Genomic DNA, 14,055 nt, shown 5'->3' on the forward strand with positions numbered 1-14,055 from the left:
CAACACTTCCTTTTTCCACAGGTTGACTTTTGTTGAGCTCGTTTAGGAGCCAAATTTTACTCCGATGGAGATGACGAAGAAGAAGAAAACGATCTGGATTGAGCGTTTGGAGAAATCCCACATGAAGATATTTCACGCCTCATTCGGTCACCGACATCAAGCGGAAACAGAAACACACACCGAGTCATAAACATGCTGCACACTCACTGACTCCGCTGATGAAATTCAAACTGAGCAGCTCCTCGAGTGCCTGCAGCCGACGCCTCGCTCCAAACAATTCAACCACGGATGTCAAATCTGCTGTTTTGTTTTGGATGTAATGTTTCATTCTGTTGTTGTTTACCTATTTTGGACAAAAACAAAAGACATTTTACGAGTAATTTGACTATAAAATGTGACCGTTAGTTGGTTAAGGTTGGAGAATTTTTCAAAAAAATGTTTTGCTGAGAATACAAATGTTTTTTTTTAAAAATATGTATATATTTATAAAAGTTTATTGCTTTAATTTATGCATCAAAAAGTGTGACGGTGTCTGAGACGGTGTTTATCATTTAAATCTGACACTGAACATGAAAACAATCCACTTCAGTCTCTTGTCTTGTCTTGTCAAACACAACCTTTGAACGAGGTCTTCTCTGTCACTACGAAAAGCCGTCTTGTTGTTTCCTGAGGGAGGAAGCGCTTGTTTTGATGCAGCTAATGTCCCAAATTAAAATACTGTAGAATCGCTGTCATTTAAAAATGATATCAGCTCCTCGGATTTGTTGACCCATCGCCCGGTTTTTACGGCACGAGGTTGCGAGCGGTCGCTTTGTCGGGAGAGCACAAGCATTGATTACACACTCTGGTGTTGACTGGTAAATTTAGAAGTTTTTATATTGTTAAAAAAAAAAAAAAAGCTTTGGATTTAAAGCCAGAGAGAAAACGTGATGAAACGAGCCCGAGGCCTGAATTCGTCACCACAAATGTGTTACTACGTTCCCCAAAATATCCGGTCGGCATCGCACTCGCATGACTTTTTGTTGTTGTTGTGTCGACAGAAGGTGTCCGTGGGTGTCCGTGGGTGTCCCCCCCCCCCCCCGGACATTCCTCCTCCCCATCATCGTACCCTTTCCCCAGCTGCTCGGAGGGTGACGGACACCCTTCATGGATGAGGGCTGACGGGAACGGAGGTGACGTGAAGTGAAATGACAGAACGGCTTCCCCGCAGCCTCGTGGTCATCAGCGGGCGAAGGTTGGACCACGTCGAGCGCTCGCAGCTGGAAAAGAGGCATTTTGGTCGCAGATGATGGTTTTGATGGGAGTCGTCTGAACCCGCAGCTCCAACAAAAACCTGCTGCTGTTTTAAAGGAGGTCGAAAATGTTGGTTCCTGTGCACGCTGACGCTGTTTCTCATCAGGGTGTTGGAATCGTTTAATTATCGCTTTCCTCTCTATAATGTTTTTTAAAAGGACTTTAAGATTTTAGGTGCCTGGAGAATTTCTATTATAAAGTATTGCTGTAAAATGAAAATTGAAATGAATTGAATCAGAAATGGTATCGGACATCTTTGGATGTTACCCGGCCGTTGTCTGTGCACGTGAAAAAAAAAAATCACTTGTCTCTGAAAAATAAATGAATCATCGACTTAAAAAAACAAAAAACTTTAAGCACTTATAAATTTGTTTTACTCTGAATAAAACATGTTCAAATCATAGACTGCATATAAAAGTGGACATCATTTCTGGGGCTGAGAAATGAGGCCGTAAGCTGCAATACCACCGAGTGCCACTAGAGGTCGGCTCCAAAAAGCCTCCGGCTCCATAGACTCCCATTCAACTTCTCTCATCAAATCCAAAGTGAATAAAATGTGTCCATCAGTTATCTCGGTGTTGTTAGCTAAAGTCACTCCTTCTTATTAGTTTTCTGGAGGTCCATCTGAAAATAATCCCTCATTCATTAGAAAAGAAGATTCAAGAAGACCTGTTTTTGGGGGCGTGTCTGTTTGATTGACAGGCCTGTGGTGCAGTCAGGTTACAGCTATCGGTGACCTCACTGATGGCTGCTGATTGGTCCGAATAGACTTACAGAGCTTGAATTCTTTGGTTATTAAAAATAACCTGGACATTCATGTTCAGTTTCCAGAGCGAGTCAGAAAAACAAAAACAGTAGAAGCTCCCAGATTTTCAGAGCGTGTAGCATCATCGACGAATTAAATTAAGATCTGTTGATAAAACCTCTGACACAACACGTTGGCGTCGACACTGCCGACCGAGCGAGTCATCGAGAGGATCAGAGTTAAATATGTCGAGATAAAATACAAACAGCAGCCTGAAGTCTGAAACTAAAACTGCTTCTGTGTTTTGCAGGTTGGTTTTTTTTCCACAGCTTGAAACAAACACATGAATGAATGTTAATCTATTAAAGTTGCATTTGCTTTGAATTAAAAACGGACTTTTGAAGATATCAGAAGCCACTTCTGCTCTCTGATGTTTTTCATTTGCGCTGCTTTAGATCTTCAGAAGAACTTTTTGTTTATTTTTTCTGTGGATTAATACGTCAAAATTAAGGATGAAGAAGTAAAAGTCCATTTCTGGGAGTGTGGAATCGCCTCGGTGTCCAAACACATCTGACCTTTTTTATAACTGCAGCGCCGGTGTTCAGCTTCAGGACGACCTTCGAGTCCTTCGAGGGGATCAACGGTACGAAGTGCCGACGGTTCCTCCGACAGTTCCACTGACGGTTCCTCTGATGGTTCCTCCGACAGTTCCACTGACGGTTCCTCTGATGGTTCCTCCGACGGTTCCTCCGACGGATCCTCTGATGGTTCCAATGACGGTTCCTCCGACGGTTCCTCCGACGGATCCTTCCGACGGTTCCTCTGATGGTTCCTCCGACGGTTCCACTGACGGTTCCTCCTGAAGCCGGTAAAAGCTGCAGGAACGAGAACACGATGTTCTCTCACCACCTTCCTCCCGACGTCACAGGACTCCTGCTGAATATTGGACGGAGCGACGGGGAGCTTCTTTTTATTTTGGAGGGCTGAGCGGGAACGATGGGTGAAGCCGGGTGGAAAATGGGAAGTGACGGAGGCTCTCTCTCTGGGTGGGTTCAGTTCAGCCGAACTCGACTTCCTGAAGTTCAAACCGGGTTCAGACCTTCACGGTTTCAGCTGATTAACGCCGACAGTCAGAAACGAGAGAAGTACATTTCCTCGACACGTTCAAGTAGGAATGATCATCGAAGAAGAGAAAAGATTCCTAAACTGGAAAAACAATTCAGACACTCTACGTATGAAAACATCCGTCTTCCCGAACCTCGAAGAGTTTCTTCTTCGGAGAGCAGCGATGGAGCGATTGAAAGAAAAGATTCATCATCGGCCAACAGCATCAGGGTCAAAATAAATGAAGTAGATCAACGACACGAGACGCCATCAGGAAGTGATATTTTCTCTTCGCTGATGATTAGTTGAGGCGTTTCTCCGGAAGGAGCCAATTAGATTTCAGCCTTTAAAACCACCTTAATTTCAGCTGCGATTATTTAACGTGCGTTTACGAAGTGTCGGCCGAAGTTGGATCTGAATATCACAAGTGTTGTTTTATAGAGAGAGAAGAAAAAAAAAGGCTTTCAAGTTTAGACGTGCATCTGTTTCAATATTATAACTCGTAACCACACAACTAGCACCACTATTGTTGCTATGGTTACCTGCTATTTACTACACCTTGTGAACGGAGGTTAAAGGGTCGACTGTATTCAGTAAGGTGACATTATATATCAATATAAATACATATATATAAAATGTATTTATATGTTTGTGTGTGCCTTATTATTATTATTATTGTTATTTTGAGAGCAGGCACACTTTTTATTTTGTAATGTTTAACTTCTGTCCAAGAAAACCAATTTAACATTTTTAATTTAACAGCATTTGTTTTTAATTGTAATTTTTAATGTGAGTGGACGGATTTAAACCACCTTCACTATCGCAAGGGATTGGAATTTTAATTTCATATTTGCGATATCCAACATAAACGCTGCTTGTTATTGGTTATTAAAAATGATTGAGCCAAACAAGGACGTATTGCTCCGTAAACAGATACGTCGTTCGCTCTCCTATGTAGAGGTAGTATTTAACTCGCCGTTACCACGGTAACCAGACAGGATCATTTAAATCAGCCCGGACAAAAAAATAAAATAAAATAAAAAGGCTGAGGAATTCAGATGTAAACTGACAAATTAAAACAGGTGAGGTCAACTATTACACAGCATATGTCCAGAGATGTTAATGGGTTCGAAACACACACACACACACACACACACACACACACACACACACACACACACACACACACACACACACACACACACACACACACTGCAGCCAGTATCCCGGTCTGGATGGTGGAAGAGACCATCTGGATCCGCCGCCCTACATTCAGCTCTTATCTCCTATTTTACCGCCCGGCAGCGTAAATAATGCCGAAGTGTTCAGGTTTGTCTGAACGGAGGAGATTCCTGTTTGAAGGCTCGTTCTTTCAAAAATAACACAAAAGAGGTGTCATGGCAACGACGTGCAGTGAGACGTTTCATCCCGCGTCGTCCGGACAGGTACGGACTCTGATTGATTAGTTCCTCAGCAGAGGAAAAGCTCCGCTGACTCGTTGAGTGACAGCTGATATCTCTCGACTCGGGGGAACAAAGCGCCGACGACCTTTTCGAGAACCATCACAAATAATTGGGCTCAGTCGGAGCCGGCCGCCATCACGGTTATTACTGTTTAAAAAATAAAAATAATGTGTATATGTGACAGAAAACTGTCAAGTTTTTCAATAATTGTTTCAAGCACTTCTGACGGCACTTCAAACTGATAATAAAAAATAATCATATCAAAGATCTACTGTGTACGATGATGCCGTCTCCTGGAGACGATCATCATGTGGTTAAAACCTCCTTCCGTTGCAGCCCTCATGTCTTTTCTCCCGTTTGTACGAGCCAACGTGGAAATTGTAGATTTGGAGCGAAGAAGGTGAAGACGTCGGAGGCCAAATGGTTTACCGCCAGAGGTCAGTCCAGGAGAGAAAACGGACCAGAGAACATGGTGTCAGAGGACCAGAGAACATGATGTCAGAGGACCAGAGAACATGATGTCAGAGGACCAGAGAACATGATGTCAGAGAGGACCAGAGAACATGGTGTCAGAGGACCAGAGAACATGATGTCAGAGGACCAGAGAACATGATGTCAGAGAGGACCAGAGAACATGATGTCAGAGAGGACCAGAAAACATGATGTCAGAGAGGACCAGAGAACATGATGTCAGAGAGGACCAGAGAACATGATGTCAGAGAGGACCAGAGAACATGATGTCAGAGAGGACCAGAGAACATGGTGTCAGACTTGGTAGAGATGGTAACGTGTTTATCTGCATGGCTGACCTGCACCGTCGCAGCTTTTTGTCTTCAGGAGTCCAGTTTCTGTCTCAAGGGTTTAACAGAGGAAAACTTTCTGTGACATGTTGGAAGTTTCGGAGCAATTTAGGTCCAAATGGGAGCGTTTGTGTGTGTGTGTGTGTGTGTGTGTGTGTGTGTGTGTGTGCGTGCGTGCGTGCGTGCGTGAGATGTTTGTAAAACCTGTTCAGGCTTTGTTTTACTCCAACAGATGGACGAAGTGTCTGCGGTTGGATTTAAAGCGATGTAAATACTCGTGGGAGACGCAGATGGACGGCAGGTGTCTCATTAATTAATGTAAACGAACTTTTCCAAGTTTACTTTAATTGAAAAAGTCAAATGGAAGAAACTTCCTGGAGATCAGCAGACCAGCCAGACGGACCCATGCTGGGGGGGCGGAGCTCGGTAAGAGAGGCGACCAAGAGCCCCACGGTCTCAGATTATCTGATCTGGTGAACATCTTTTGGGGTGTTTTTCCAGCAGCAGCGGAACGATGAGGGTTCAACGGAAACTGAACAGAGCAAAGATATCCTTCATGAAAACCTGGTCCAGGGCACCGAAGACCTCCGACTGACTCCGGAGGTCCAGCTGCCAACGGGACAACGATCCCAGACTCAGGAGACGCGTTGATACAACCGGACCTGATCGAACATCCCTGGAAATACGACGACGTTCCTTCAACCCGTCACGTTATTCTCAAGAAGAGCCGAGGAGGCCAGTTTGGGAATTAGGACCGTTGATGAAGATCTGGACCCGAGAAGATCTGGACCCAGAGGAACATCGGTTGTGTTTACATATGATTTGATTGACATGTTTTTTTTTTTAGGATTACGGTTGCAGGAATTCTACCACTCATAAAACTGGAGGTTATAAAACTGTTCCTGGAGAGAGAGAGAGAGAGAGAGAGAGACACACACACACACACACACACACACACACACACACACACACACACACACAGGTGTGGATTGCGAGGAGGAAGGCAGATCTGTTCAGGAGCACAATGAGCCCAGCTGTGTGGGAAGTGATTGCTAAAATTGCATCATGGCAGCCTCTCCATCATTCACACAACACATGACTGCTTCTCTTTCTCCTCTGCTGCTCTGAAAGATTTCCCGCTGCAAGAAAACAGGAAAAAAAACAAAAAAACAACAACCGTGGCGGCTGCAGATGGATGCGTCCTTATTTGAATTCTCACCTTCGCTGCCATCCCGGCTCACTCTCAGCCTTTTGTCTCATTTATTCTTTGTTCTGAAAGCTGCCGGCTTTTTATTTCTTCCTGTGTTTTCTCCTCGTTCGCCCTCTGCGACGGTAATCTTCTCTCTCTCTCTCTGTCGTACGATGATTACGACGCCTCCTCCTAATGATGTCGGTCAGATGAAAGTCTTTCTGATGGGAATAAAGCGAAGTGATCGGAGGGAGTTTCAGGCAGCGTTAATGTATAATTCCAACCACATATTCACGTCTTAATGCTGTTAATTTAATTCTGTTTTAAGGCCGACCGCGTGAAAGAAAGTCTGTTTTAAACTCAACAAACCAAACGTCTTAATTCACTCGTGGAACAATCTGGTCATATTTGAAGTCTGCTTGGAAGTTGGCTGTTCTTACCCACAATCCTTTGCAGCGGGAGATACGTCACTCATAACTCACAAAAAGGAAGATTGAGAAGAAGGAGAAGAAGAAGGAGAAGAAGAAGATGAAGGAGAAGAAGGAGAAGAAGAAGCAGAAGGAGGAAAAGAAGAAGAAGGAGAAGAAGAAGATGAAGGAGAAGAAGGAGAAGCAGAAGAAGAAGAAGCAGAAGGAGGAAAAGAAGAAGAAGGAGAAGAAGAAGCCTTTAAAGGAAGCGTACTTAAGGTAAAACAAAAAGATGCTAGCCACCTCTTATTCAGTCTACTGAGGTCCAACAAGCCGATCTGAAAGGACTTAAAAAAAAAAAACACACAAAGCAGGAAAAGAACATTGCAAAACTCAGAAAAGAAAGAAAGTGAAATTGGGCTGAATGTTGGACTTCTGAAGTCCACATACTCTGATGTTTCCTCCACTTCAACCATCAATCAAACATTTCATTTTAGATAAATTGTGCAGTAAAACTCTTCAGACTACTTCCTGCAGGCGTTTAGTTTCCCCGTGGAAAACACGTTTTCTCCAATCTGAGAAAAAGGATGTTGATGAAAATACAAACAAGTTATTAGGGCTATTAATAGGTTCTTTCATGGTCGTATATCATATTTGTTATTAGTTCTGTTCATCATAAGCCACAAATGTTTTTTTATTGTTTTTTTAATTAACTGTCATCGAATAAATCAAATATCAAAGTAAAAATACAGATATTATTTGTTGTTGTTGTTTGGAGGTAAATTTCAGCTGCGATTATTTAACATTCATCATCAGGGAATCTAAAAATGAGGAAATAAAAGATCACAACAGAAGTAATAAATCACCAAAACGTCCCCAGAAACCAAAGTGCAACCTTTAAAAAAAAAAAAAAACATGCAACATTAAAATATGAAACAATAAATCTCCATGTTTTGAGAAGTGTTTTTTTTTAATGTAGATATCAACGAGAATAATAAACAGGGTGTGATAGAAAAGTGCACAACTTCAGAAGTGAAACAAACTTTTAATATCGTGTACAAAAAGAAGAACAACGATTCAGCACAAGAGAACAAAGTAGTGAAGTACAAAAAAAACAAAAAACAGGTCAACAGTCCTGAAGAGAAACAAAAACCTGGAAGTGGAACCAGAAGACCGTTTTAATACCGTTTTATCTAGGAATCATCTGGAATGAGATAAAGTGCAGTCGGAGTTTATCGAGCTCGTAGTGCTGATGTTCGAAATCTGAACGCAAAGAAAATGCGGAGTCTCACTTCCTGTCTGAGCTCCTTTAAACGTGAAAAACAAGTTGTTCGGCGCTTTTAGCAGCTCTCCCAGAACATGAACCGCCTACTTCCTGCTTCCGTCGGCTTTAATAGATGAAACATTTTCATCAGCTGCAGTTTAAGACGTCAAAATAAAATAAAAAATCAGCTTTTCAATACAAAAAAATTGCACTTAAACATAAAAAAGCAGCATAATTTGAATAGAGTATTAAGTGCATGTGATATATATATATATATATATATATATATATATATATACACACATATATATACACTTATAGTGTTTACAGTTGAATAAAGTATGAAGTGTCATTTGATGGTAAATGTGGACGTCATTACTGCTTCAAAAGAAAAAAAGAAAAACATCTAGCAATTAAAAATTAACTAATGATTAAATGCTTTTTCACCATTTTTAAACTAACAATTTAACATTCTGCTGAATAAATGTGTTTATTGTCAGCGTTAAATGATATCGCTGACATGTCAGCGGGTTATTTCAGGACGGAGCTGGAGGCTAATAGTTTAGCATTAAGACTGGAAGCCGCTAAATTAGTGAATTTATTTCTACACTTTGAAGGGTTAAACATTCAGATTAAATAAAATAATTTGGATTTGTTACGGTAGAAAAATTAGCTGGAGCAGCTCCCTTCATTCGTTAAGACACAGAAAAATAACCAAAACCACCGGCTGTGCAGTCCGATATGAAGGTTCATTAATTACTTAATTAATTAATTAATTAATTAGCCATCCGCGAGCGCAGGCGCCATTTAATGATCTGGTGATCGCTCTCTTTCTCCTCCGGCTCTCTGCTGATGATCTAAAAACGAGACAATGAGGGCCAAATATTAAAAGATGTCAGTGTTGCTGTGTTTGACTGGAGGTGTGTGTGTGTGTGTGTGTGTGTGTGTGTGTGTGTGTGTGTGTGTGTGTGTGTGGGAGGAGGGGATGATGTCACTGGTGATGTCACTACCTGAGAGCAAACAACTGATCTATGAGAGGGAGAGTTGCTGATACGGTGGTTTTTTCTTTTCTTCTTTTTTTTTCAAACTGTCGACACCTCCCGGTTACCATGGTTACCACGGCTCACGCTGGTTGTAAATCACACCGGGACCGTTTCTATTCAGGCTTCGGTGGTGTCGTCCATCTTTATGTATACAAGACAATTTATAACCAGCTGAAGAAAGCGGAGACATGTTGACACGGAGAGTGTTCAGGTACAACGGAGAGTTTGGTGTAAAAACAACGTCCCAGTTATTGGGTTTCATTAACAGAACCTCCCCACGAGGTCCGGTTTCATTCATCAACATCCTTTTATTAAAAAAGTTATCGATGGAAACCGTCAGGAGAAAAGAACCGCGAGCTGCTGTTGAACAGAAGTCTATTTCTTCATATCATGAAGGAGCAATAAGGTGAATTATGAGGAATATTTTTGAGAAATTGTTTAAACGTGTTGTAACTTGGGGTTAAAGTGCGAACAACAACAACTCTCGAGAAAAGTCTTCTACCCGTTCATGAAATAAAGAACTGCTGAAATAAAAGTTCTGTTAGAATGAAATCAATAAAATCTACCGGTGCTTTTATTGTGAAAATCCGGGTTCATCTCGGGCCGATGTCAACAGACGGTCAGACAGTTAGCGTAACGATAAACTGTCAGGGATCCGCTCACGACTTCCTGTGTGAGTGTGTGAGTGTGTGTGTGTGTGTGTGTGTGAGTGTGTGAGTGTGAGTGTGAGTGTGTGTGTGTGTGTGTGTGTGTGTGTGCGTGTGTGTGTGCGTGTGTGTGTGTGTGTGTGTGTGTGCGTGTGAGACTTACAGGGTGAGGAGGCATGTCCATGGGGGAGGAGATCTCAGGCCGGTAGAGTTTCTTTTTGTTTTTCTTGGCTCTCAGACTGGAGGAGGGAGAGGAGGAGGAGGAAGAGGCGGCTGCTGAGTCGGCATCACTGCGACCGCTCACCAGACTCATCATCTTCTTGGCTGCAGAGACGGTTGGAGAAGAAGAGACGCTGATTAATTAATTTACTTTCATTACTTTCATTGTTCCTGATTGTGGTGGAATCTGTTGTTTTAATGAATCAGTTTGATTACAGGAAACAGAACCAGAAATAAATTCACCTGCTGACTGTTTGACTTCTGTAAACTGGACCTGCTAATTTAGTGGTCGGGTTATAGAGGAGGAGGAGGAGGAGGAAAAGGAGGAGGAGAAGGAGGAGGAGGAGGTGGTGTGTGTGTGTGTGTGTGTGGGGCGGGAGGGGTAAAATTATGAAGACAAAAGACACATGAAGGTGAGAAATAAAAGATGGAGGGATGGAGAGGAGGAGGGAGGAGGACGGAGGAGAGAGGAGGAGAGAGGAGGAGGGAGGCTCCCCAGGGCAACAATTAACGGATGGAGTGAAGCGGCCGTCTTCACGTTCTCCTCCGAGTCATCTCTCTCCTTCTCCTCCTCTCTCATCCTCCTTTCTCCTCCAAGCCATCATTAGTGTCCCCCGACTCGCTGCCCTTGCCCGGTTGCTTTATGTCCAACCTGCATTCGTCCCCGAGGTTTCGTCCTTGTGTTGTCCTACATTATGATTTTTATTTTTTTATTTCCTGGAATAAATTGTAGAGATTGTAAAACCTAATGAGGGAGAACTTCCTGCAGGAGAACACAGAAGAGAAGAGAAGAGGAGAACACAGAGGAGGAGAACAGAGGAGAAGACCAAAAGAGTCCACAAGAGGGGATACAAATGTCAGGCCAGTTCTTCTGAGGAGGAAGTAGGAATATTTTCAAAATAAAGTATTTATTTGTCAGTAATTTAATGATGTTTAAGATAAAAGCCGATTGTTTTTATTTTCTTGCTATCATCTTATTTCGTGGAGCCCTCTGTGTCGCTGTCTTCATACATCTAACATAAAACCACCCGAAGCACCGAGTCGTCACTTCTCATCGCTCTCTTCATTCTCTCGGACAAAAGACACCAGATGAACGTTAGACGTGTCCCTCGGTGAAGAGCCTGACCTTTGGAGCCGAGCCGCGTCGGGGAGCTCTGCAGGAAGTCTCCGATCTTCTGCAGCGTCCCTTCTTTTCTGCCCTGGACGCTGCTCTGGGAGTCATGGCGACCGGCCGGGGACGAGCTCTGATCACAGAAAACAGCGAAGCGACGGTTAGTCTGTCAGCAGGTGAAACCGGTGTTCAGTTGGGAAAAAGATGTCTCCGTGTCCCCCGGTCCAAACGTCCTGGGGACAGACTTCAACCGTTGTCAGGAGAAGTAGATAAACAGAACTCGACTGCACCAATGAGACAAAAACACACTAAATGTTCTTCATGGTGTTTCTATTGCTGCCGTTAAATGGACTTGGTGTGCGCTCAAGTAGTTAAATCATGAAAAAAAAAAAGGTTAATTTAATACTTTTTTAATTTTATAAAAGTTTTATTTGATGTTTTTGAGCATTCTCAGGTTTTCACTGACCAACTGTGTGTGTTTGTTTTCTCACCTCCTCGTGGCGTTGAGTCCGTTTCGGCGTCAGTTTGGCTCTCGTGTTCCTTCTATTCTCTGCCTCCACTTCCTCCTATCAACACACACACACACACACACACACACACACACACACACACACACACACACACACACACACACACACACACACACGTCATTTGTACCAGACAATCAGCAACAGTTAGAAGAGGAACTAAAAACAAGCCTGAAATGTTTCATGATGACGGGACGACGCAGACGTCAGGAGAAAAACACTCAATTCCAGTTTCACCGGCATCAATAATTTCCAAGGAGAGAAAACAGGCTCTAATTTGGGGTTATTTACCTGCCGGAGCGCCTCGAGGAGTTTCACCAGGTCGACTGAGAACAGTTCGTCTGGGTGCCTCTGAAACGGCCGATTAATCTGTTCACTCTAAACACGGGACGCTGCTGTCGGCGGCGAGCCGCTCAGCCGTGTGAGGAAAAGCTTTCATTACGGAAAACAAAAAAAACCAGAAGACTTTGTGTTGTTGTCTTCAGTCGTGGGTCAGTGAGGTTTTAAAGTGAAGCCTTTTATTTTCTTTTTTTATGTGTCCGTGTGGACGTCAAACATAATCAGCTATTCTGCAGGTATTCAATTTCATCAAGTGAAGCATCTGACGTTTTCCTCCGCGGTCTGCTGAGTGATGAGTTGAATGACATGATGGCAATGAGGTGTGAGCGAATGGAGAATGAAAAATATCATTAATTTTTCACAGAGTTTTTGTAGTTCTAAAAAGTTATTCCACCATCTTTGCTAGTTCGGAGCGGTTTGGAGCAGGAAGTGACCATATTTGGACGAGCTGGGGGAGGAGCCAGAGGTGGATCTGACCAATCTGATTGGAAACCTACTACGTCCCGCCCACCGATAGCTGTAACCTGACTGCACCACAGGCCTGTCAATCAAACAGACACACCCCCAAAAACAGGTCTTCTTGAATCTTCTTTTCTAATGAATGAGGGATTATTTTCAGATGGACCTCCAGAAAACTAATAAGAAGGAGTGACTTTAGCTAACAACACCGAGATAACTGATGGACACATTTTATTCACTTTGGATTTGATGAGAGAAGTTGAATGGGAGTCTATGGAGCCGGAGGCTTTTTGGAGCCGACCTCTAGTGGCACTCGCTGGTATTGCAGCTGAAGACACTTCTGGATCAGAACCATTTTTCAGACCTGAAGCTACGAACTCTTTTATAAACAGTCTGTTCAACTAACTCTGGTGGGTTAAAGGAAATAACTCAGTCTATAGAGGGTTTTTTTGTTTGGAAAGCTTTGTGTGTTTCAATAAAAACAGGTGTCCTTGTTTCAAGGTGTGAAAGCCAGTAAAGAATCATGTTTACATATCTACATTACCAGTAGGCTTATATGCCTACATGTAAAAACATAAATGCAACAACAATTTAAAACCCAGAGACTCAGATTAAGATGTTGATTTGTCAGTTGTTGTTTTTGCCTGCATCACTTCCATCACAACAAACCCCCGGAGGTGTTCTGGCACATCGAGCAGCTGATTGTGAGTCATAAGGAGGTGTTCGGGGACGAGGCGGACCTGAGTGGGAGGCTCACCAGCCGGGTGGAGGAGTGGGCGTGACGGAGGAGATAAAAAAAAAATACACGCTCCACTTTGGGGAAAAAAAGAAAAGGTCACAACAACACGTCAGTGACTCGGTGGACGTTTCTAAAAACTCGACGTAGAACGGGAACCGGAGGGAGGGTGAGGAGGAGGTGGGCGAGGAGGAGACGCAGATGAGCATGATGAGTGATCACGATAAACCATAATTGGAGTGTGTGGAGAAAGTAAACAAGATGAAGCGTGTGTGTGTGTGTGTGTGTGTGTGTGTGTGTGTGTGTGTGTGTGTGTGAGAGAGAGAAACGGTGGGGAGATGAGATGATAGCGGGAACGTGTGGAGAAAGTAAATGAGACGTGAGATAATGTGAATCAGGAGTGTGTGTGTATATATGTGTGTGTGTGTATATATGTGCGTGTGCACGTGTGTATATATGTGCGTGTGTGTATATATGTGTGTGTGTGTGCGCGTGTGTGTGTGTGTGTGTGGGGGGGGGGGGGGTCGGGGGTGATGCAGAAAAGATAGTTGCAGCGAGTCGGTGCCAAATTTTAAAGGTGAACTCGTTTCAGTTGTGTTTGATAATAATCGTATTCATTGAATATACTGAATATATAATAAATACAAATCACACACCTCCTCCCTCAGATCTTTAGCACTTGAAAAAAGAAACACTTTCTTTTCATGTG

General features: G+C 43.1%; 1 protein-coding gene across 1 annotated transcript in view; it reads right to left on the reverse strand.

The window, feature by feature from the left end:
* Positions 1-8,606: 8,606 nt before the first annotated feature.
* kif20ba (kinesin family member 20Ba) overlaps positions 8,607-14,055 on the reverse strand; it is a 33,305-nt gene continuing 27,856 nt past the window's right edge. The window contains exons 32-35 of the mRNA XM_069177236.1: positions 11,777-11,851; positions 11,301-11,418; positions 10,119-10,279; positions 8,607-9,122 (exon numbers count right to left, since the gene is read on the reverse strand). Of these exons, the coding sequence (XP_069033337.1) occupies positions 9,042-9,122; positions 10,119-10,279; positions 11,301-11,418; positions 11,777-11,851 (435 nt within the window). The 3' untranslated portion in view covers positions 8,607-9,041. The remainder of the gene's footprint in view (positions 9,123-10,118; positions 10,280-11,300; positions 11,419-11,776; positions 11,852-14,055) is intronic.

The sequence above is a fragment of the Embiotoca jacksoni genome, unplaced genomic scaffold (genome assembly GCF_022577435.1).
Source record: "Embiotoca jacksoni isolate LCO1_2020_lvr unplaced genomic scaffold, fEmbJac1.0.p SCAF_70, whole genome shotgun sequence".
Lineage (NCBI taxonomy): Eukaryota > Metazoa > Chordata > Actinopteri > Embiotocidae > Embiotoca > Embiotoca jacksoni.